Source organism: Arvicanthis niloticus, chromosome 10 (assembly GCF_011762505.2).
Source record: "Arvicanthis niloticus isolate mArvNil1 chromosome 10, mArvNil1.pat.X, whole genome shotgun sequence".
In the NCBI taxonomy this organism is placed as follows: Eukaryota; Metazoa; Chordata; class Mammalia; order Rodentia; family Muridae; genus Arvicanthis; species Arvicanthis niloticus.
The window spans coordinates 17,564,101-17,584,834 of NC_047667.1; the positions used below are offsets into that span (position 1 = coordinate 17,564,101).

At 47.1% G+C, this 20,734-nt stretch overlaps 2 protein-coding genes across 3 annotated transcripts in view; one reads left to right on the forward strand and one right to left on the reverse strand.

Annotated features, from left to right (window-relative positions):
• Positions 1-2,257, forward strand: part of Ubxn4 (UBX domain protein 4) — a 32,581-nt gene extending 30,324 nt beyond the window's left edge. For both annotated transcript variants that reach the window (XM_034513146.2, XM_034513144.2), the window contains exon 13: positions 37-2,257. In XM_034513146.2, coding sequence (XP_034369037.1) covers positions 37-175 — 139 coding nt within the window. In that variant the 3' untranslated portion in view covers positions 176-2,257. The remainder of the gene's footprint in view (positions 1-36) is intronic.
• A 4,643-nt stretch (positions 2,258-6,900) lies between these two features.
• Lct (lactase) overlaps positions 6,901-20,734 on the reverse strand; it is a 41,210-nt gene continuing 27,376 nt past the window's right edge. The window contains exons 10-17 of the mRNA XM_034513528.2: positions 18,153-18,443; positions 17,217-17,415; positions 16,199-16,401; positions 13,934-14,043; positions 10,964-11,098; positions 9,519-9,742; positions 8,434-8,664; positions 6,901-7,499 (exon numbers count right to left, since the gene is read on the reverse strand). Of these exons, the coding sequence (XP_034369419.1) occupies positions 7,282-7,499; positions 8,434-8,664; positions 9,519-9,742; positions 10,964-11,098; positions 13,934-14,043; positions 16,199-16,401; positions 17,217-17,415; positions 18,153-18,443 (1,611 nt within the window). The 3' untranslated portion in view covers positions 6,901-7,281. The remainder of the gene's footprint in view (positions 7,500-8,433; positions 8,665-9,518; positions 9,743-10,963; positions 11,099-13,933; positions 14,044-16,198; positions 16,402-17,216; positions 17,416-18,152; positions 18,444-20,734) is intronic.

A 20,734-nucleotide genomic window follows, 5' to 3' on the forward strand; every position in this document is an offset into this window, starting at 1 on the left:
CCTATGTCATCTTCTTTCTTCTCTTTTTCATTTCAGGGAACCAGTCCGAAAAAGAGTGCTGGAAAAACGAGGGGAAGACTTTAAAAAGGAAGGGAAGATATACAGACTGAGGACCCAAGATGACGGCGAAGACGAGAACAACACCTGGAATGGGAACTCCACGCAGCAGATGTAGTGTAGCGAGCAGGGCACGGTCATCACCGTTTCCTTAGGGTTCCACCCAGCTAGACTGCTGCTGGAGAAGTGGGTCTGCTTTATGTTTTCAGACTGTGTATAGTCCTTATTTCTGCTAAGAGGTTTTCAGTTAAGTTGTTTAACCTGAAAAAGTCAAAACATGAAATAGCTGGATGCTAGGCCGTTGTATAGGGTAACCAGCTGCTCGGCCTAAAAGAACCCCACGGCAGCCTGCCACCACCAGTTCTGTTCAGACTTCACAGCCCTCTAGCCCAGTATTTCATTTAGGATACTTTTTACTGCAAGATTCTCAAGTCACACACAATAATTGGTATGTCACTGAGTAGTCTGAGCCCCGAGCACTTCAGCGAGCTAATCAGGTGATAACTGATGTTTAGCGTTTCTCTTTGCACTCATCAGCCTCAAAAAAATCTTGTAGTTTTTGATCTTACTTAAATATCAAATAAAAAAGTTTTCAAAAAACCAGAATGATCTTATTTTTGCTGTAAGCATCCTTTATCGTACAGGGCTGTATTGAGGCCGCTTTTGTGACTTTTTCCTTCCAGTGCTGCCCTGAAGATGTCAACAAAATAACTGGCTACCTTTCTTTTAAAAAGTAAAATTGTGTCCTAGGTTCCTGATGCATATGTTTTACAATCTGTTCTCATCAGTGCCAGACAGATGAGCATGGCCAGTCTGCAGCTTAGATGACTCACTCATACTTGTACTGAAACCTCACCTTCAGCAGCCGCACCTGCTGGACCAGAGTCCAGTGGGGTAGGGCTAGGGTAGAGAGCAAAGACACTTCACCCCACTATTCCTAAGTTTGGAAGACAGTCTCAGACTTACTGTTCGAAACGTGGGGTGTGTCTTGCTGCTCTGTTATTAGAATGGAGAGTCGTCCTGACTGTGATACAGGAGGAAGAGCTCTTCTCAACTGTGGAGTAATGAGTGTAAGGTGGTTGTGCTGGCCGGGGGCAGTGTGGCAGCTCGAGCTGGGCCAGCAGAACCTTTCTGAAACCATGCCTGGGAACTTCAAGTGTTTTATACTTTGACACAATAGCTTTTTCTAAGTAGTGACCCTCACTGCAGAAGTTTAGCTGTGAGTAGACCTAATATTAGTTAACTGGAAACAACTAAATTTCTTCTGTGGACGTGGTTTCTGTTGAGAAATGGTACATACTAATCCAGCACTTGCATGTTTACTGAATGCCTGCTATGTTGGTGGAAAGAAGGCAGGATGCATAGTTGTAGGCACAGGGTGAATTCAGCTTTGTAAATACATAGTGTGTGTAGAGGACAGTGTGTTGATGTATATGTGAAGGGAAGGACACGGTAATGATTGTATCCCTGGAGTTCTCTTACAGTCTGCTGCATGGATCGCATTAGTTACACTTTAAAGAGAAGTTTTTGTCAGTAATGGTGGCTCACACTTAAAATCACAGCACTTGGGAATCAGATGCAGGTGGATCTCTGAGTTTAAGGGCCAGCCTGGTCTACGTAGCAAGTTCAGGCCAGCCAGGGCTACAAGGTAAAAAACAACAACAAAAGTGTGAGTTTTAACATCTCATTTAAGATCCAGTCATCTATAAAGGCAGCAAGCTGGGGGTGGCATCTCATTCCTGTATCCAAGTACGTGGGAGGTGGAGGCAGGAGGATCAAAAGGTCAAGATTATCCTCAGGTACAGGTTCAAGTCCAGCCTCAGCTGAATGAGATCTGTCTCTACAATAACAAGGCAATATATGATTTTTTTAAAAAATACTTGTCAAGTGGGTATGAATCCTGGAAAAACATTAAGTACCTCAAGTCAACTTGTCTTGAAGAAAATCAAATACAAGTCTTAAAATGTCCATAATTCATGTGTAAGAGGATCCCGCTTCAATATCATCTCTTTTAAAAAGTACACAAGGGTGAAGAAGCTCCAAAATAGAAGAAAATGGTGTCTCTGTCCTTGCATCTTACCCCACTACCATTACCCAGAGGTAACCTCTATTAATAATTTCTAATGTAATTTTCAGAAAAATTGTATGCATCTAAGCAAATATGTAATCTTTATTTTTAAATAAATGGGATCATACTGTATGTGCTCCCTTGCGTTTCACTCTTCCTCACAGGCAGATCGTGACCTGCCCACACACAGCTGGCTGCACCATTCCTCAACATAGGGATTAGTTGTATTCTGTGGTAATCCAAAGTTACTTGGTTAGCCCAGCTTTTGATCCCAGCATTCTGGAGACAGAGGCAGTAGGATCTCTATTTGAGGCCAGCCTGGTCTACATAGTTCCAGGCTGATTCAGACTACACAGTGAGACCTTACCTCAAAGAACAAAACAAAATTGCTTGGTTTCTCTGTTACAGACATGAGCATCCCAGAGAGGAGATGTATTCTGACTGAAAGCAGACCCATGTGACATGGCTAGTTACCTTAAAGAATATTTGAGGTTTGGATTTTGAAAGATGTCAGATTAGCTCTTATAAAAGCTGTATGAATTGACATACTCCTCCATCAGGGTGTGAGACTGGACCCCACCACTGCTGTCCCTGCCACCCTTCATCTCCATCCTCGTCAATGAAGGTCCTGTGTACTGTATGTGCACTGTTCATCTTGAATGAACATGGACTTTGGATTGGTTTGGTTTGGTTTGGTTTTAGTTTTTGGGTTGTTTTGTTTTGGCTTTTGTTGTTTTGTTTTATTGAGACAAGGTCTCACCATAGACTCATACTTGTATAGACCACACTGGCTTTGAACTCATAGGATGCCTGTGTCTGTCTCCCGAGTGCTCCGTTAAAGGCTCGCAGGACAACTAGTGAGAAGGCGGGGGTCATGCTGACTGACTGACGCAGAACCTCCCTTCCAGCTTCAGTTTGTATTTTTCCTACCAATTTGTAAAAACTCTGCACATAAGAAAATCAACTTGTTCCTAGCTTATGCTGTGACTATTTTGTCCTTTAATCTTACCTTTTTATTTTTAATGATTTCTTTTTATGTCTATGTTGGTGGTGCCCACAGAAACAAGAGGAGAGCCAGAACCCCTGGAGCTGAGCTGACAGGCTGCCAACTGAATGAAATTCAGGTCCTGCAAGAGCAACAAAGCACTCTTACGTACTAGGCCGTTTTTCCAGCCTTCTAAAATTGTTTTTCATTATAGTTAGGAAGGAAGGGAGGAAGAGAGAACGGGAGGAAAGGACAGAACAGGCATGAGCATGGAGGTTAGAGGACAATCTTTGGAAGTCAGTTCCTCCACTATACATGTCCTGGAAACAAATTCAGGTTGTCAGGCCTGAGAGCCACTGAGCAGGCCCAAGAACCCTCTTTTTTTTAAAAAAAAAAAAAAAAAAAAAAAAAAAAACATGGTCGGAGTTATTAGTGTGTTTCTTTTTAGCCTGTAGGTTTTGAGTCCCTAGGTTTCTAGGGAAAGAGTCACAGACATCTTTCCCATTTCAAAACCTAAGTTTCTATATCCTAACATTCTTGTTTTGGGGAGGTGCAATTGAAACAGGATATTTCTGGGTAGCCTCACATGTCCTGGAACTCTAGACCTATATTAAATTCTAATATAGTTTACTCTTAAAAATGTTTTTACAGCCGGGCGGTGGTGGCGCACGCCTTTAATCCCAGCACTTGGGAGGCGAGTTCCAGGACCGCCAGGGCTACACAGAGAAACCCTGTCTCGAAAAACCAAAAAAAAAAAAAAAAAAGCTTTCACTTCATGTGTACTAATGTTTTGCTCGATTGCTTGAATGTATGTAAACAGACTACTTGTTACCTGATGCTGCCAGAGGCCAGCAGAGGGTGCCACATCCCTTGGAACTGGAGTTAGGGATAGTTGTAGGCCATTGTTGGTGCTGGGAACTGAACCTGGGACCTCTGTGAGGCCAGCAAATGTTCTTAACTGCTGAGCCATCTCTAGCTCCAATTGATAACATTTGGTCATAAATCTTTCTGCCCAAGGAATGCCCTCAGTGTCTCAGATTTACAAGCACCCACATTTGACCTATGGTATTACATGTCTATAACCCCTGAATTCTAAAGCAGAGGCAGTTGGAGAACCCTAAGTTCAAGGCTACCTTGATCTACATGGAGTTCCAATGTCACTCCTGGATGAATAAGTATGCCCTTTTTCAAAGAATTCAAAACCAAACCCATTTGGCAGCCTTTTCCTATCAACAGAAAAAGAATGTGTGTTCACCAACAGTTCCTGACTGCCAAGCTAGTCACAGAACCTTTGGATAAGGATTTTTTTTAAAGATATATATGTATAGGTGTTTTGCCCATATGTATGTCTATGTACCAGATGAATGAAGTGCCCACAGAAGCCAGAAGAGGGCATTAGATCCCCAGAACGGTAGTTAGAGACAGTTATTAGCTGCTGTATGAATGCTGAGAAGCAGATCCAAGTCCTCTGGGAGAGCAGTTGGTGCTCTTAACTGCTGAGCGAGCCATGTCTTCAGCTCCTTGAATAGAAATTTCTATGGATATACTTTAGGTTGGGAATGCTTATTTAAAAAAAAAAAAAAAAACTTCAGATCACTCTTGTTTTTAAATTTTTATTCTTTTATCTATGGGTATTTTGCCAGCATGTATGTCTGTGTGTCATATGAATGCCTGGTTTCCAGGGAAGCCAGAAGAGGGCATTGGATCCCCTGGAACTGGAGTTACCGACAATTATGAGCTGCCGTGTGGCGACTGGCATGAAAACTCAGGTCCTCTAGAAGAGTAGCAGTTGCTATTAATTGCTGAGCCATCTCTCTAGCCACATAATAATCTTTTAAAATTAGCCAAAAACTGAGGGTAAGGGCTAGAAGTTGAACCATTGAATCAGATAAGCAAGTGTTTTGTCACCATGCTATGTCCCTAGCCTCTACTGCCCCTGCCCCCATCCTCTAGCAGGATGTCATGATGTGCGATCCCCGCTGGCCTAAACCTGGAAAGCCTCCTACCTCTACCTCCTGAGTTAGGATTACAGACCTGCATGGCTGTAGGCTTAGATTTTTTTTTTAAACCTACTTTTTTTTAAAGATTTATTTATTTTATATATGAGTACATTGTCATTGTCTTCAGACACCCCAGAAGAGGGCACCAGTTCCGATTACAGATGCTTGTGAGCCACCATGTGCTTGCTGGGAATTGGACTCTGGAAAAGCAGTCAGTGCTCAAATAGCTGAGCCATCTCCAGTCCTTAAAACCTACTTTTATTAAGGCTCCACATAAGCTTTGGACCTCACCCCCCAGCCCCTGCTTCCAGCCCACATCCAAAGGTAGCGGAGAAAAGATGGTAATAGGCGAGAGGATGTGGACCTGTTTACAAGTAGTTCCTTGGGGTGATTCCAATTGTCAGGATACCAGCAGTCCAATTTAGTAGTCAGGATACCAAACACAAAGCAGCGGTGGCACGATCTAGCAGGAACCCACCAGGCCTCTGTCAAATTGGCACACGTCAGCAGGAACGACCAGAACTAGCCAGGATGCCAGAAATTCTCAAGAAAGCGAAGATCAGTGAAAACGAAGTCTCCAGACCAAGGAAGCATTGCAAGGCTAGCTGTGCAAGCACTGCCATCACTGTCTGTCGAGTTCTATTCTCTCCAAACATCATGTGTCCTCCCCCAGGTCTTGCCTCAGTAAAACACGTGACTCAGGTTCACATGGCATATCCAGAAACTTCCACTTCACATGGCTAGACTTGCTTTTCATTTTTATTTAGTTGGTTATTTAGTTGACACGGGGTTACTTTATGTAGCCCTGGATGTCCGGAAGGTTGCTATGTAGACAAGGCTAGCCTCAGACTCACAGAGATCCTCCTGCCTCTGCCTCCCAAGTGTCCCTAGTGTCCTCCCTAGTACTAGGATTGAAGGTGTGTGTGTATCACCACACCTGGCTTGCTTTTTATTTTAAAACTAATATTCTGGCTGGGCTGTGGTGGTGCATGCCTTTAATCTCAGCAGTCAGAGGCAGAGGCAGAGAGTGATCTCAGAGTTCCAGGACAGCCAGGTATGTTATACAGAGAAACCCTGCCAAAAAAAAAAAAATCAATTTATGAGATAATAATACTAATTTCCTAGCTATCTGAAAATGGTATGGGTCAAAGGAGATTTCCAGTGTTTTCCACTGTGATTGTTTCTTTGTGTATTCAAGACATTTGCTAAAGGCGGTCTTCTCCCATTGGTGCCAAGGTCTTTTTGTAAATAGAGAATCAAAGGAGCAGCTACGCTTTACATTTTTGTTTACAAAATGATTTGGCCAAAGATAGGCAAGGTCATTGGCCCCAAGAAATTTATAGCAGAGAGAAATAAAATTCCAGACAATGTAGCCAGGCTGTAAAGCGCAAGAGGGAAGGGATCCAAAGGGTTGTGGTGCCGAGCTTAGACTAGGTGGTGTTTTCAGAAAGCCTTCACAGGCTGAAGAGAGCAGTGGCAAAGGGAAGGAAGGGAGTAGGGAATAGCCAGGGTCCACCTGTACACGAGCACCACCACAGGCAGAAGAGAAGGGAAACAAGATCCACAGGCCAGGCTCAAATCACTTGGGCCTTCAAACCCCAGCTCGGGGCCTGGTGTCAGTCATGTGATTTCAGGAGAGCCAGGAGTGCCATAAAAGTCGGCAAGGGAGATAGAACAAAGGCCTCTGGGAATTTAAGGAAGCAGCCATGGTCTGGGTTTGGAAGCTTCGTGTAGCTTCACGCGTCCCCATTGAACGTACTTCTCAAGAGCGGCCACAGCAGGACACGATACATGCTCTATTTTCAGTTTTATTCTACACAGGTTTATGGAAAGAACTGCTAGAGGGGCAAGAGCTGGTTCTTCCTAGAGGAAGCAGGAGCTCTTGAGTGTACCATCAAACACTGCAATGAGCACACAGAACCACTAGGCGGCGCAGCATCTGTGCATCCACAGTGGTGCCGCCTTGCAGAGGCTTCTTTCTCAGAGTCCGCAGAAAAACTTCCAGTACCAAAGGTGTTTTCATTTCAACTGGAAACTTGAAAAGCTTCAAGATGGAAATTACCTCCAACAGGTGCACAAGGCCACGAGGAAGAAGCCCACTGCAGGCCGGAGTCTGGTGCTAGCATGCCTATTTAAAGAAACCGGGCCACTCTGTGCAACCTGGGGACTTGTCAGAAGGAAGAAATCGGACTCAGATCGTGCTGGCTTGGCTGTGATTTCCCTTGCTTGGAGCGCTTGCAGTATTTGTATAGCAGAAATGCCAGGCAGCAGACTCCAAGCAGCAAAAGAGCGAAGAGCACATACAGCGCCATCTGTGCCTCTTCGGGGCCCAGCATCAGCCCCAAGAAGGGCACTTCTGAGTTCACAGGGCTGGCAGTGGGTTCAGCATCTAGGAAAAGGCAATGGAGGCTCAGGCTCTGGCACGGTTAGCCACCAGTCTGCTCTGGGAAAGTCCTGCTGATTCCTGCAGGCGGTATAGTACACACTCCAAACACACAGGACGAGCAAGCTCATGGCTGTGCTGTTGGCAATGGGTCCCCTTCACTGCTGTGTCATTTTTATAATTGGTTTTTGTTTTTTTTTTTTTTTTTTTCATAATGTGTATGTGCATCCCATGATGCTCGTGTAGGGTCAGAAGACCACTTACAGGAATGCTATTTTGGGTTCCTGGCATTGAACCCATGCCACAGTGCTTTTACCTCACTGTGTCCCACCCAATGACACACCCGATTTCCTCCTGAGACTGGCCTCTAACTAGGTAGGTAACCATGGATGACTTGGAGCTTCAAATTCTACTGCCTCTACATCCTAAGTGCTAGGATTACATGGGGGTACTGTTTGCATGGTGCTAGGTACTGAGCACCCATCACCTTGTGCAGACTAGACGAGCTCTCCACCAACTGAGCCAGCCCTGTTTTAAGCATCACTTTGGGCACTAAAGTACAGCACGGACTGGATGATGGTCTTTTATTTTCAGAGTCATTTATATTTTTTAATCACCCGGCGAGTACTAGCCTCAATGCTTCTACCGTCCTTTAACTTGACCTAGTAACTGCCTGGAAGCATCTATCCTCAAGGAAGATGCTACAGTGAGTTGGGGTAGGGCTAGAAGAATCTAGGCCTTCTCATTCCTACAGCAGGGCCCTGGTCTCTACAGGCAACTCTAGCTCTGAGTCCTGTAGCAGCCCAAGGGCACCTGGAGCACCTGCTGATGAGAGAAGGGGTCAATAATGGAGGCAGGCATCTAAGCTAGAAGGTGGGTGGAGAGAACAGCCCCCTCTTGCCCTTTCCCCTTCAGTTGGTCCCTCCCAGAGCCACCTCACCTCCTGGTTGTTGGAGACAAGGATGAGGTCCTTGTGCAGGGTCAGGAAAGCCATTGCAGCGGACTACGGAGGCGTAGAACTTGGCTGACGCCTTGGGGATCCTTGGCAAAGAAGGGTCAGAGTGATTCACAAAGTGCACACCAAATCTCTCCGCGTAGCCTGTGGCCCATTCAAAGTTGTCCATGACGCTCCATACCGTGTACCCGCGAAGATCCACCTTATCCTGTACAGCTGCACAAACACAGGCCTGCTGTGAGCATTCTTCACATCAAGACACCAGGGTGCCAGGCCTCCCGAAGCCAGGCTCATGGTTGTCCCCACTGTCCTAATAGTAGAGTGAGTTCAGCTCTGAGGCCCCATCCTGTATCTTAGTAGGTCCTCTATAGTGGACATGCGGGGTCATTGGTATCTTTCTAGAAAGGCTCAGATCTGAGTGGAGCTTAGGTGGCCTGAGCCAACCCCACTGCTTTCTTCTGTAGCTCAGGAGACTGATCTTAGTCAAGACCCTGAAATACTCTTCCCCATGGAGAGGCAGGAGCTTTTAGAAGCAAAAGAGCTGAGCTGTACTAGGACCTCTGGCCATTTCCTTGGCTGTAGTAGAGCCCGGGGTTTGCATACATATCATACACGTAGCACGCAGCTATGTGTTCATGTGAGTGCTGTGTGAGTGCATGTAGAGGCCAGGGATGATCCTCTGTGTTTGGGGATGAGTTCAGGTCTTATGGTCGTACAGTGAGCACTTTACCCACTGAGCTATCTCTGCAGTCCTATTGCCTTAGAAACAGAAAGCCCAGACCACACTTGGCCTGCTGCAGGACAGTAATGTGCAGAGATGCCAAGAAGCAAGAAAACCTAAAGGTTTCGGAGGGCTCAAGTCAAACACTAAGGTCTAGCCAGTTCAGGCAACTGGTTTTACTTGCACATAAATCTAGGAAGGAAAAGACCTTAGATTCTAGCCTCAAACAAACACTTAAACTCAAGAGCAAAAGGCCTTCGGGATGCCAGAGCATCCTGGACACCGTGATGCTCCAGCAGTGAGTGACGGCCTCACTTGGGCCAGGCAGGGTGGGAGCGGGGGCTCTTACCTTTGAGGGCTTCGTTAATGTAGCTGCGGAGATAGTAGATCCTGTCAGTGTCATTGAGTTCTGGGTCTCCTCGTCTGGACACTCCATTCTCTGTGACGTAAATTGGAGGGTTGTTGTACTCCTCCTTCAGCCAGTTCAAGATCCTCCGGAAGCCGAAAGGGGTCATCTTCAGCCAGAAGGAGCCAGAGACTGGCCAAGAGCGGTCTGCGATGGAAGCGACTCCCCTGCAAGTTCACAAAGTAAAGATCAGTTCTTGTTTACGAGTGCCGGGTCCTGCTTATGGAACCTGCCCTTCCCACAGAACACACTTCGCAGGAGCGTAACAGACCCGCATGTCCTGTCTGCTGCTGAAATACAAGCACTACCTTCAGAGAATGGGTCCTCAAGCCACCTGTCCAGAGAATGACCTCCATTTTGGAGGTCCTCATCTGTGCAGTGGCAAGGAGCAGACAAGTGAGGCCCATCTCAAATGCCCACATCCCTGACCCTTCTAAAAGAACGAAAAAGAAAAGGGGAACAGGTGTTTGCACGGATGAAGACTTCTCCATCCCCAGACTCTTTGCAGCACTTGATTCCATGTGGCTGAACTGAATATTGTATCTAGTAGGCTCTGGAGGAGGTTCCTGGGGAAACTTTAAGACTACAAGGGAAGCAAGCAGAGGGTCTGACTTCGGTTCCAGGTAGAGGTGGGGAACGTAAAGCTTGTTTGTGAAGAAAGAACCAGAAAGACGCTTGGTGTGAAAAAGGATGAAAAAGAAGGGCTGGAGAGGTATCTCTGTAAAGTGCCTTCCTGGTAAGCATAAGTCCATGTTAAAAGAAAATAGGGGAAGGGGCGTGGCAGGGAGGGGCGTAGTGTGGCGGGGAGGGGCGTGGCAGTACCTGTTTATGCTCCTGCTCCTGGGGAGGCTGAGAAAGCCCTACACATGCATGAGCATGCACACACACAAAAGGTACAATAACTTTTGCTGTTACAAATAAATCACAACTAAGAGGATAACAATTATAAATAATAATAATAATAACCCCTCTCTCTCTCTTCTTAGTATTTTGAGACAGGGTTTCTCTGTGTAGCCCTGGCTGTCCTGGAACTCACTCTATAGACTAGGCTGTCTTCAAATTCACAGAGATCCACCTGCCTCTGCCTCCTGAGTGCTGGGATTAAAGATGTGTGCCAATATGGTTGGGTTCATGCAAGAATTTCTCATTGTTTCCCGATGTTTCCTAGGTGATTGCACGTTATTTATATAGTATATAAAGAGTAGTTTGGCCTTTGTATTGAAGAAAGACGCCAAGGACAATGTTAGGGAAAGCAGCCGGAAACGGCAGCAGTGTGGCTCTCGCTTGCTGCAGCCATCGGCCACGCCCTGGTGCACACACCATGAGGCCAAACAGACCTGAGTACCAGCTGGCGAGGAGGGCCTCACATGCCCTGTTGACCTCCTTACCTGTCTGCATCAAAGGATGAGATGGCAGGAGGGTAGTTGAGGTTGTAGGCTAGGACAGTGGTGTAGTGGTTGAACCCAAAAAAGTCAAAGGTGCCCTTGATCCTCATCTTCTCACTCTCTGTAAATTCAGGGAGCCTAGAAGGAGGGAGCCATTAAGGGAAGAGACATCAGGAAGAATCACACTTTGAGGAGAGCATCTGGACAGGGTGGGGAGCACTCAGAACTCCAGGCACTTAGCTATGAGTAGGGCAGCTCCCTAAAGACAGAAGCCCTTCTGTGTGCTGTCTCCCTTCTCCCCAAAGAACCACTCTGCCCATGGCCTCACTGTCCTGTGTAAGCTCCCCGCCAGCTGTTCCCTGCCCCTGCCCCTGCCCCTGCCCCTGCTCCACTTCCTTCAGACGTTCTGATTTTTACTGTTTATGAGAGATTTGAAAAGCACCAGCACATCTCGAGGAATCACCTTAGGCGATTCCCTTATGCTCTTCAGTAGTCTTCTGTCCTTCGTGTTCTCCCAGCTTGCCCTGTGCGTTCCCTGCGCTTGCTGTATTCAGGCGCCTTCTGATGTCTCTGAGAACTCAGTGTTGGGTGTGTGGACTTTTCTACACTTGTTCTTCCACTGGCTTGTGTTCTCCACCCGTGCTTCTCTTTCTGGAGTCCATAATACTCCTTAGCTGGTGCCCTGAAGGCTTAGGCTCTGCCTAGCTTCCAGACCTCTCCCACACGGCCCTGGGCCTACATGGCAGCAGATTCAGTCTCAGACCTATGCTGCATGTACTCTGTCTGTACTCCAACCCTGAGACAGTGGCTTCTGCTCCCCCCAAATCCTTGTTGCTATGAGGACCCGGATCCACCAATGTCCTGCCTTATCTGTTAAATCCCTAGTCTGCACTGCCAGCCTCCCAGGTTTCTACTGACGAAACTGAGAAAGATTCATGACACCAGCTGCTCTATCAGCTACTGGGGGGCCAGACTCTGCCTATGGACCCTACTCAGTTCTGACCCAAATGTACAGTAGCTGCTCAGCAAAGCTGTGTGGAGGGACCAAGATGCCCACTTGCAGACTGGCTCATCAGATACTGGCAAAGCCTTACCCATGAGGCCAGGTGTGTGCTACAGAGGAAGAACTAGAATTTCAAATGTTCCAAGGTGGGCGAGACGGCAGATTTTGGGGGAAAGACTCAAAGGCTGCTAGAAATGCATACTTGCTGGTCCCTTTCCTCCTCCACTGGCCACATGAGCTAGTGGAGTGTACCTTCCCCCCCACCATGAGCAAGCCTGAAGAGACCTTGGTTACCACAACAAGGTCAAGTGACGGGATCTAGGTGGAGTTACCCACCTTGGCTGCCCGGAACACAGAAGCAGAACTGCCCCTGGGCTTGCCTTGAGACATCTCCGGCGTGACCTGGAATGGACTATGGACTATCCCACCCATCTGGAACCAGGAGGGGTTGTGGGTTGGGTCTTCCCCTTTAAATTGAGAGCCGAACATTAAAGCTTTGGGCCTTGATCAGAGAACTTTGTCTTGGCCTCATCTCTTCTCGCCCTCCTTCCCCTTTCATTCCCAGCCCCCCTTTTCAGGTGAATCCAGTTGACTTGTGGCCGCGGGCGGCTACAGTGGAGAGCCAGTGAATCTGTCCCCATGAAGCCAGGGGGCCATCTTGCTGTGCTTTTCCTTTCCCCATGCTACACTTCCAATGGCAAGCGGATGATTCTTAAACCTAGGCAGTTGGTTCAGTCGTTTGAGCATCACCCCTGGCCTTCATTAGTCCATCCTTAGTCATGGATTCCATGACTGACAGCTGCTCCTGACAGGAAGTGAGTAGGGCCAGGAAGAAGGGACGATGTGTTATGAAGCACTGCCATCTGCTGGCTGGATGACAACAAGCATGTGCCTGACAAACCCCAAACAATGACTTTCTCTCAGGCTGATAAACTAGAGTTGGATAAACTGGGGAATTTGTCCTTGGAGTAAGGCAATGGGGTTGCTTAGAATCGGGCACTCTCGGGACAGAGTCCATGCTGTTCTAGAGAACAGTAACAATAACACCAATCCCGTGTTATTCCCGTGTCAGGCTCTGAGCAGATTTTTTTTTTATTAAAATTTGTTTTCACACAAAATATTTTTATTATGTTTTCCCCTTCTCCAACTCTACCCAGATCCCCTGTACTCTCCCCCCCATGAGCAGGACTGAGAGACCTTGGTTGCCACAACAAGGTCAAGTGACGGGATCTAGGTGGAGTTACCCACCTTGGCTGCCCGGAACACAGAAGCAGAACTGCCCCTGGGCTTGCCTTGAGACATCTCCGGCGTGACCTGGAATGGACTATGGACTATCCCACCCATCTGAAACCAGGAGGGGTTGTGGTTTGGGTCTTCCCCTTTAAATTGAGAGCTGAACATTAAAGCTTTGGGCCTTGATCAGAGAACTTTGTCTTGGCCTCATCTCTTCTCGCCCTCCGTCCCCTTTCATTCCCAGCCCCCCTTTCAGGTGAATCCAGTTGACTTGTGGCCACGGGCGGCTACAATCCCCCTCACCAACTTTGTGTTTTCTCTCTCTCAAAAAAAAAAAAAAAAAAAAAAAAACCCAACAACAACAACAACAAAAAAAACAACAAAAACCTACCCATATATCAGCGGCTCAACTCTCATCAGAAATGCATCTTCCTGTAGTAGATGTAAATTAACACAGAGATGCAACCGACAAAGTGCAGAGACCGGGAGACCTTGGAGCCCTAAGTCCTAAATGTCTCCATCCAGCCCCTCCCTCCACGAGAGGATCTATGCACAGAACAGGAGGTGGGAAGACCAAGGAGTCAGAGGTGAGAGAGGACTCCAAGACACAACATGCCTGAGCTGAGTCTCACTCGCTGTCTGTCGCATGCTACCTTCTCAGCACAGACAGAGCTGTAGGCATGGCCCCTGCCTGGCACTGCCACCCACACCACACTCACTGTGAACCCAGCACTAACCTGGACTTGTTGAGGCCTGCCGCCATGCTTCTGTCATGGATCCGTGTCTTCATCACCTCTGGGTAATCTCCATTTTTAAAGATGGGGTGTGAAAACCAGCCCCCCATAAACTGTGAGGGAGGGGAATGATAAATCTTTGTCAAAGCTGACATGGGAGAGAGATCTCTCACCTTTCACAGGCTCTGTTGTTCCTAGGAGAGGCTGGACCATGAGGGTCATTCTCTCCCTCCTGTCAGGGGTCCTTCATTGAACATGTGTGTATTTATTTACTAGAGAACTGACTTCTAGGGACAGTGAATGCACAGTCCTTGTTTTATGAATTAGAAAATCAGGGACACTAAAGAGTTTCTCAGAAATCAAGGGATTCTGGCCCCCTTAGTGATGGAGCCATCCAGCCCCATAAACAACTTTTTAAGACTTAAAACTCAGCTCCTGGCTGGAGAAGAGCACTTGCTACTCTCCAGAGGACCTGAGTTTGGTTCTCAGAACTCTGGCAGGGTGGCTTACAACCATTTCCTGGATATCTGATGCCCTTTTCTGGACTCCACAGGTTTCTGCCCTCACATGCATGTGCCCACACAGAGACACATATGCATATACAGAAAAAGAAAATAAATCTTTAAAAATCCCTCAGTCTCTTATAATTCACACCCTTTGCCCCCGAATATCTCTGGGTGAATACAAAAGATTCCAACACAGGTGAAGTTCAGAAAAGTTAAGCAAGGCTGGAGAGATGGCTCAGCAGTTAAGAGCACTGACTGCTCTTTCAGAGGTCCTGAGTTCAATTCCCAGCAACCACATGGTGACTCACAACCATCTGTAATGGAATCCAATGCCCTCTTCCAGTGTGTCTGAAGACAGCTACAGTGTACTCACATATATAAAATAAATATATCGTAAAAAAAAAAAAAAGAAAGAAAGAAAGAAAAGCATTTCCCTCAATGTCAAAAAAAAAACAAAAAAAAAAAACAAAAAAAAAAAAAAAACAAAAACAAATCAAGAACAAAACTGAGTCTAGATCCCAAACCGTTGATTCTTAGTCTCTGTCTATTTCTTGTGCCCTACCCACAGCCTTGAACAGGCCTGTAAGACCTTGTTTACCACAATAGACCAAATAATAGGACCTAGGTGGAGGACCTAGGTTGCACATGCAACCTGCTACAGGAACTTAGAATAGACTGTTCACTGTGCTTGCCTTGAGCCATCTCCAGCTGTGACCGAGGACGGGTTCCCCCACCCATCTCCAGCTGTGACCGAGGACGGGTTCCCCCACCCATCTCTGGCTATGACAAAAGATGGGTTCCCCCACCCATCTCTGGGTTCGGTGGGGCTTTCCCTTTAAATTAGAAGAGCTGAACATTAAACTTCAAGCCTTGATCAGAAAACTTTGTCTTGGCTTCATGCTTTTCTCACCTCTCCATCCCCCCTTTTTCATTTCCAGCCCCCCTTTTAGGTGAACCCAGTTCATCCATGGCCACAGGCGGCTACTGTAGAGTGAAAAATTATAAAGACCATTTTATGAAATATGTGTAGACTTTTTTGCCTTAGACCTGAGCAGAAAAAGTGTAGATTCCAGAACTCGGAACTGAAAATAAGATTTCAGGCCTTCACTGCCCTGGGGTACATTCTGGGTGGAGGACATTATCCCTGAATCAGAGGACACTTGCTGGATTACATTCCTCAAGCCTCAGGCAGTAGGCCCACCTGTGGGTGGGAAAAGCCCAAAGCAGGAAGACACATTCCTGACCATAAAAAAATACAAGCCATCTAGATGGGGCTGTGATTGGAGGAAGTGAGAAATATTTAACCTGAAATAGTTGGCAATGAAAGTGTAGGGCACAGTGACATGGTAAGACTACATTTTTTGAGAAGAATGAGTGTGCAGAGTGATTTTCACATGACTCTAATCATTTAGGGTGAGTACCTCTGAAATGTACCACTATTTTTATGTTTTGTATTCTTGACAACTCCTCACCCCTTCCCACTCCCCTGGTTTGTGGTTTTTTCCTTTAAAACCCTCCTCAGACTGGCTGGCGGGGTCGAACTCTACTCCTGCACGAGTGTGTAGTTAGACCACTGGCTGCTAGCTTTCTTCCCTAATAAACCTCTGCTGATTGCATCCAGGTATGGTTTCTTATGATCTTTGGGTGGTGGTGATTTCCTGAGACTTGAGGAAGGGTCTCCCGAGTTTGGGGGTCTTCACTACAATTTCTGTCAACCCACACTGGGAGAGAAGACAGCCAAGAAGAGACAGAGAACACAGACCTGCACATATCTCCTGGCTGCCTCCACGTCCTCCTGATTGGAGGGATCCCTAGGCTCTGCCCAGTCGCTGCTGATGGTGATGGAGATCACGCCTCCCTGGCTGACACGGTATGTGTCATTGTAGAGATGCCACGCCTCAGCGTGAGCCTTTATTAGGTTGTGTCCAGCAATGTATGGAGCTGTGCCAGGCCTGAAAGAGATCCCTGGAAACACACAAGGATGTCAGCAGAAAGCATCATCCTCTCTGCATATGGAAGGAAGGATTTGACCCTAGGAAGACTGGGATTCCAGTTCCTTCTATTCAATGGCAGAGAATAGTCGGCCTTGTTGTGTCTTTCTCAGGAGAACCGGCAGCAAAGAGTGCTTGTAGGAAGAGACTGGGGTTGTTTGTGGGCAGCAGCCAGCAGCACTCTGGCTGGGAGAAGGTGTCTGATCTCTGTTGGCTTGTGTCCCCTTCTGCAGTGGGATGTCTACCATGATATATGCTCAGAAGCTGAGGTCCTTGATCTCTAGAGGACCACCATGAAGCCAGGACTGGAAGTCACACCCAATGGCCACAGTGACACACTCCAGGAGAACAAGTGTTCAAATCAAAGTGCCAACTGACAGCCCTGAAGATATGTCTATCGGTAATTCAAGAAATATCTCCCCATCCCACTGCAAGTTTAAAAGCAGCTTCAGGTGTCATTCATAGGAGGACTGTCTACTTCTCTGAGACAGAGTCACTTGTGGTATATACTAAGCTAGACTGAGTGACCAGTGGGCCCCAGGCCTTCTCAGGGTTGAAATTACGAATGTGCCTGGGTTGTTTGTTTGTTTGCAGAGATCTGGAAGAGAACCCTAGACCCATATTTTCATGGCAAGCACTTTACCAACTGACCCATCTTCCCAGGCCCGTGGAGACAAGGTTTCCACCACACTGCCTAGCCATGATTCACACGCCACCTGGACTTTGGGTCCTCAGGGTGCTACGGATATTATAATCCGAAGAGCTGACAAGTTGACCTAGGGCCTTTACCTGGAGCAGACACCCCAGTGCCATAGCCTTGGGCAGCAATGACAAAGGGCTCGTTCAGTGTGATCCAGAACTTGACCTTGTCTCCCAGCCTCTGGAAGAGGACATTTGCATACTCCTTAAACCGCTGCACAATTGTCTCGTTCTCCCAACCCCCGACGTCTTGCAGTGCCTGGGGCAGGTCCCAGTGATACAAGGTCACCTATGAGGAAGTCAGACCAGGGTTCCATCAAACATTTCCTCTGGAAGCTGGCGACAGGAGACATATAAGCACAGTGCAAGGGACACTGACTCGGAAAGGCTCAAGGAGCTTTGAACTATCTCCTAGACTAGGTAGAAAAGGTGTCATTCTTTATTTCTGTACCATGTGAATTTATGGACAATTCAAAACCAAAGTTGAAAAGCCATTTTGGTGCCAGGGAAATGGCTCAGTGGGCAAAGGTGGTGCCACCAAACCCAATGACCTGGGTTTAAGTTCCAGAATCCACATGATGAAAGGACAGAAGTCACTCCCATAAAGTTGTCCTGATACACACACACACACACACACACACACACACACACCCCACGTCTTTTGGGGGTTGGGAATTTGTCTCGGTAGAGTACTTGCTTAGTACACATGAAGCCCTGGGCTCCATCCCAGCACCACATACACGACATGGCAGTGCACACCTGCAAGCTTAGCACTCCTGAGATGGAGACAGGCAGATCAAAAGTTCAAGGACATCTTCAGCTATTTAAGGAGTTGGAGGCCTGCTGGGATATATAAGACTTTGTCTCAAAGATAAGTAAATAAGACCCTAACTGACAAATAAACAAATGGAAATGAGAGGCAGTCCCTTAAAATATATTAAATAAATAAAATAAAAACTCAGTGTTTTGTTTGCATCATAAAGGGGGCTCCTCTTATCCCGTTGCCTCCAGGGACCACATCCTCACCTGTGGTGTGATGCCAGCAGCCAGCAGCGCATCTATGAATCGAACATAGTAGTTGAGGCCTGCTTCGTTGATGAAGTTGGTGGTTCCGTCGGGGAGGATTCTAGACCAGGCGATGGAGAAGCGGTAGTGGGACACGCCCAGGTTCTGAAGGGCCACCACATCCTCAGCAATCTTGTGGTAACTGTCGCATGCCACGTCCCCATTGTCATCATTCTCAATCTTCAGCGGTGTGTGGGAAAACGTGTCCCAGATACTAAGTCCTTTGCCATCTGCTCTCCATGCACCTTCAACCTCAAGATGACAAGAGACGGTCTAAGTCATCTGAACAAACACAGATTCCCTAGTGCGGCGCCTTGGGGAGCCTCCCCTGCATACCCGCCTCCAGTTACTAAAGCTGCACCACACCACATGGTACACTACAATCTGCTACTGTGCTGCGTTTCCATGTGACCATGCAGTGCAGGAGTGTAGGCATGTTCTCTACACTTCCCCCACAGTGTGTGTGTGTGTGTGTGTGTGTGTGTGTGTGTGTGTGTGTGTGTGTGTGTATGTGTGTGTGTGTATGTGTGTGTGTGTGTGTGTATGTATGTATGTATGTATGTATGTATGTATGTATGTATGTAAAAGGGAAAGCCAGAGACAGGGAGGGTCTCATATAGTCTAGGCTGGCTTTAAACAATGTAACAAAGGAATCAAGTATTCTACTAACTGAGTCTGCTCTCCCCACACCATCTCCAACTCCAAGATTGTGTATTTCATTTTAGTTTCCCAATTAATGCTGCCAGTGGGGTCTGGCATATGGTGGGTACTCACTAAAGGTCTTCAGTGAACAATTTCACATCTCCTTCCACCTCTAAAGACAGCCAGACAAACAGCAAGGATCCTGGTGTGGAGATTTGTGGTCCAGACATACACAGCTGTTTCTATGCCTCCTCCTCCCCTCTGACTCCCTTCCGACAAGCTACTGGAGAATGCCTACCTGTGGTGTTCACTGGGTACATAGGTACTGTTTCTGTAAGTTACTTTAAAACATTTCAACAACTATGGCGTGACTGCTCACAGCTGAGGCAGTGCTGGCATTCTAACCAATTATGCACACCCAGTCCTGGCTGGGAGGTGGGGGAGTGGAGCCAACAGGGGCACATCATGGGGAATCATCTGGGTGGAGGTGAAGGAGGCTGGAGACAAAGGGAGTAAACAAAGATGTAAGAACCGTGTGTGTGTGTGTGTGTGTGTGTGTGTGTGTGTGTACATGGACAAATGAAACATGGACAAATGAAAGGGCTAGCATCAACCCTATGGAGTCAGATTTTTCCTGGGTATGAACTCATGGCTTTACATATACATATGTAGGGCTTCAGGAGGCAGCTAAGTCAGAAGAGGCTTTGTCTGAAAACAGGAGGCCCCAGGCTCTCTACCCAGCAATGCATACACCAGGACTGTTGGTGCGTGCTAGTGAGCACAGCACTTAGAAGGTAGAGGCAGGAGGAGGAGAAGTTCAAGGCCACCCTTGGCTACAGAATGGTTTTGAAGCTAGCTTGGTATACATAAGACCCTGTTTCCTATACAATTAGTAAATAAATAAATAAATACAAAGTGGGAGGGGCGGCAGGGCAGATATATACAGAAGCATCCACACAAACCTGTATGTGTGGGTACAAGCACATGCTTCTTAATTCTAATAACTAAGAGGACCTACAAGCTGTGACACTCCAGGGCCATGAGGACACCAGTATCCAGACTGTGCTGCTGTAAAAAGCAGCTGGGACTCACCAGGGGAACAAACAGCTGCTTAACAGCTGGGGAAGGAAGATGAGCCCATCATATCAGAAGGGATTAAGGATGGTGGGCTAGCATGGGGCTTAACCAGCAGAGGCTTGCCTGGCTTGTATGAATCCCCAGACTATCCCAGCCGCAGCATCTCATAAACCAGGTACAGTGGTGCACACCTGTAACCCCAGCATTTGAGGAGGAATTAGGGGTGCTCAACAAACTGTATGAGATCCTGTCTCAAAAAACAAGCAAACAAACAAACAATTGGGCTGGAGAGATGGCTCAGTGGTTAAGAGAACCGACTGCTCTTCCAGAGGTCATGAGTTCAATTCTCAGCAACCACACGGTGGCTCATAACCATCTGTAATGGGATCTGATGCCCTCTTCTGGGGTGTCTGAATATAGTGTACTCACATAAAATAAATAAATATTTACAAAAAACAAACAACAACAAAAACAAGAAAGATGAATGATGATGATGGTGAAAGAAAAGAAAGAGAAGGAGAAAAAGGAGGAGGAAAAGAAGGAGGAGGAGAAGGAGAAGAAAGGAAGGAAGGAAGGAAGGAAGGAAGGAAGGAAGGAAGGAAGGAGAGGGAGTTGAAAGGGAGGGAGGGAGGGAGGGAGGGAGGGAGGGAGGGAGGGAGGGAGGGAGAAAAAATTCTTTAAAACAAAAATGCCAATCAGACCCAAGTTGAGAAATCCTGCTACAGAGGACTGATGCTGTTTGCCTGAAACATAACAGGCAAAGCCTGTGGAATCTTGGCATTTCCCCCTGGTGAGCCTTTATCGTAAGGTGTTGACCAGAGCAC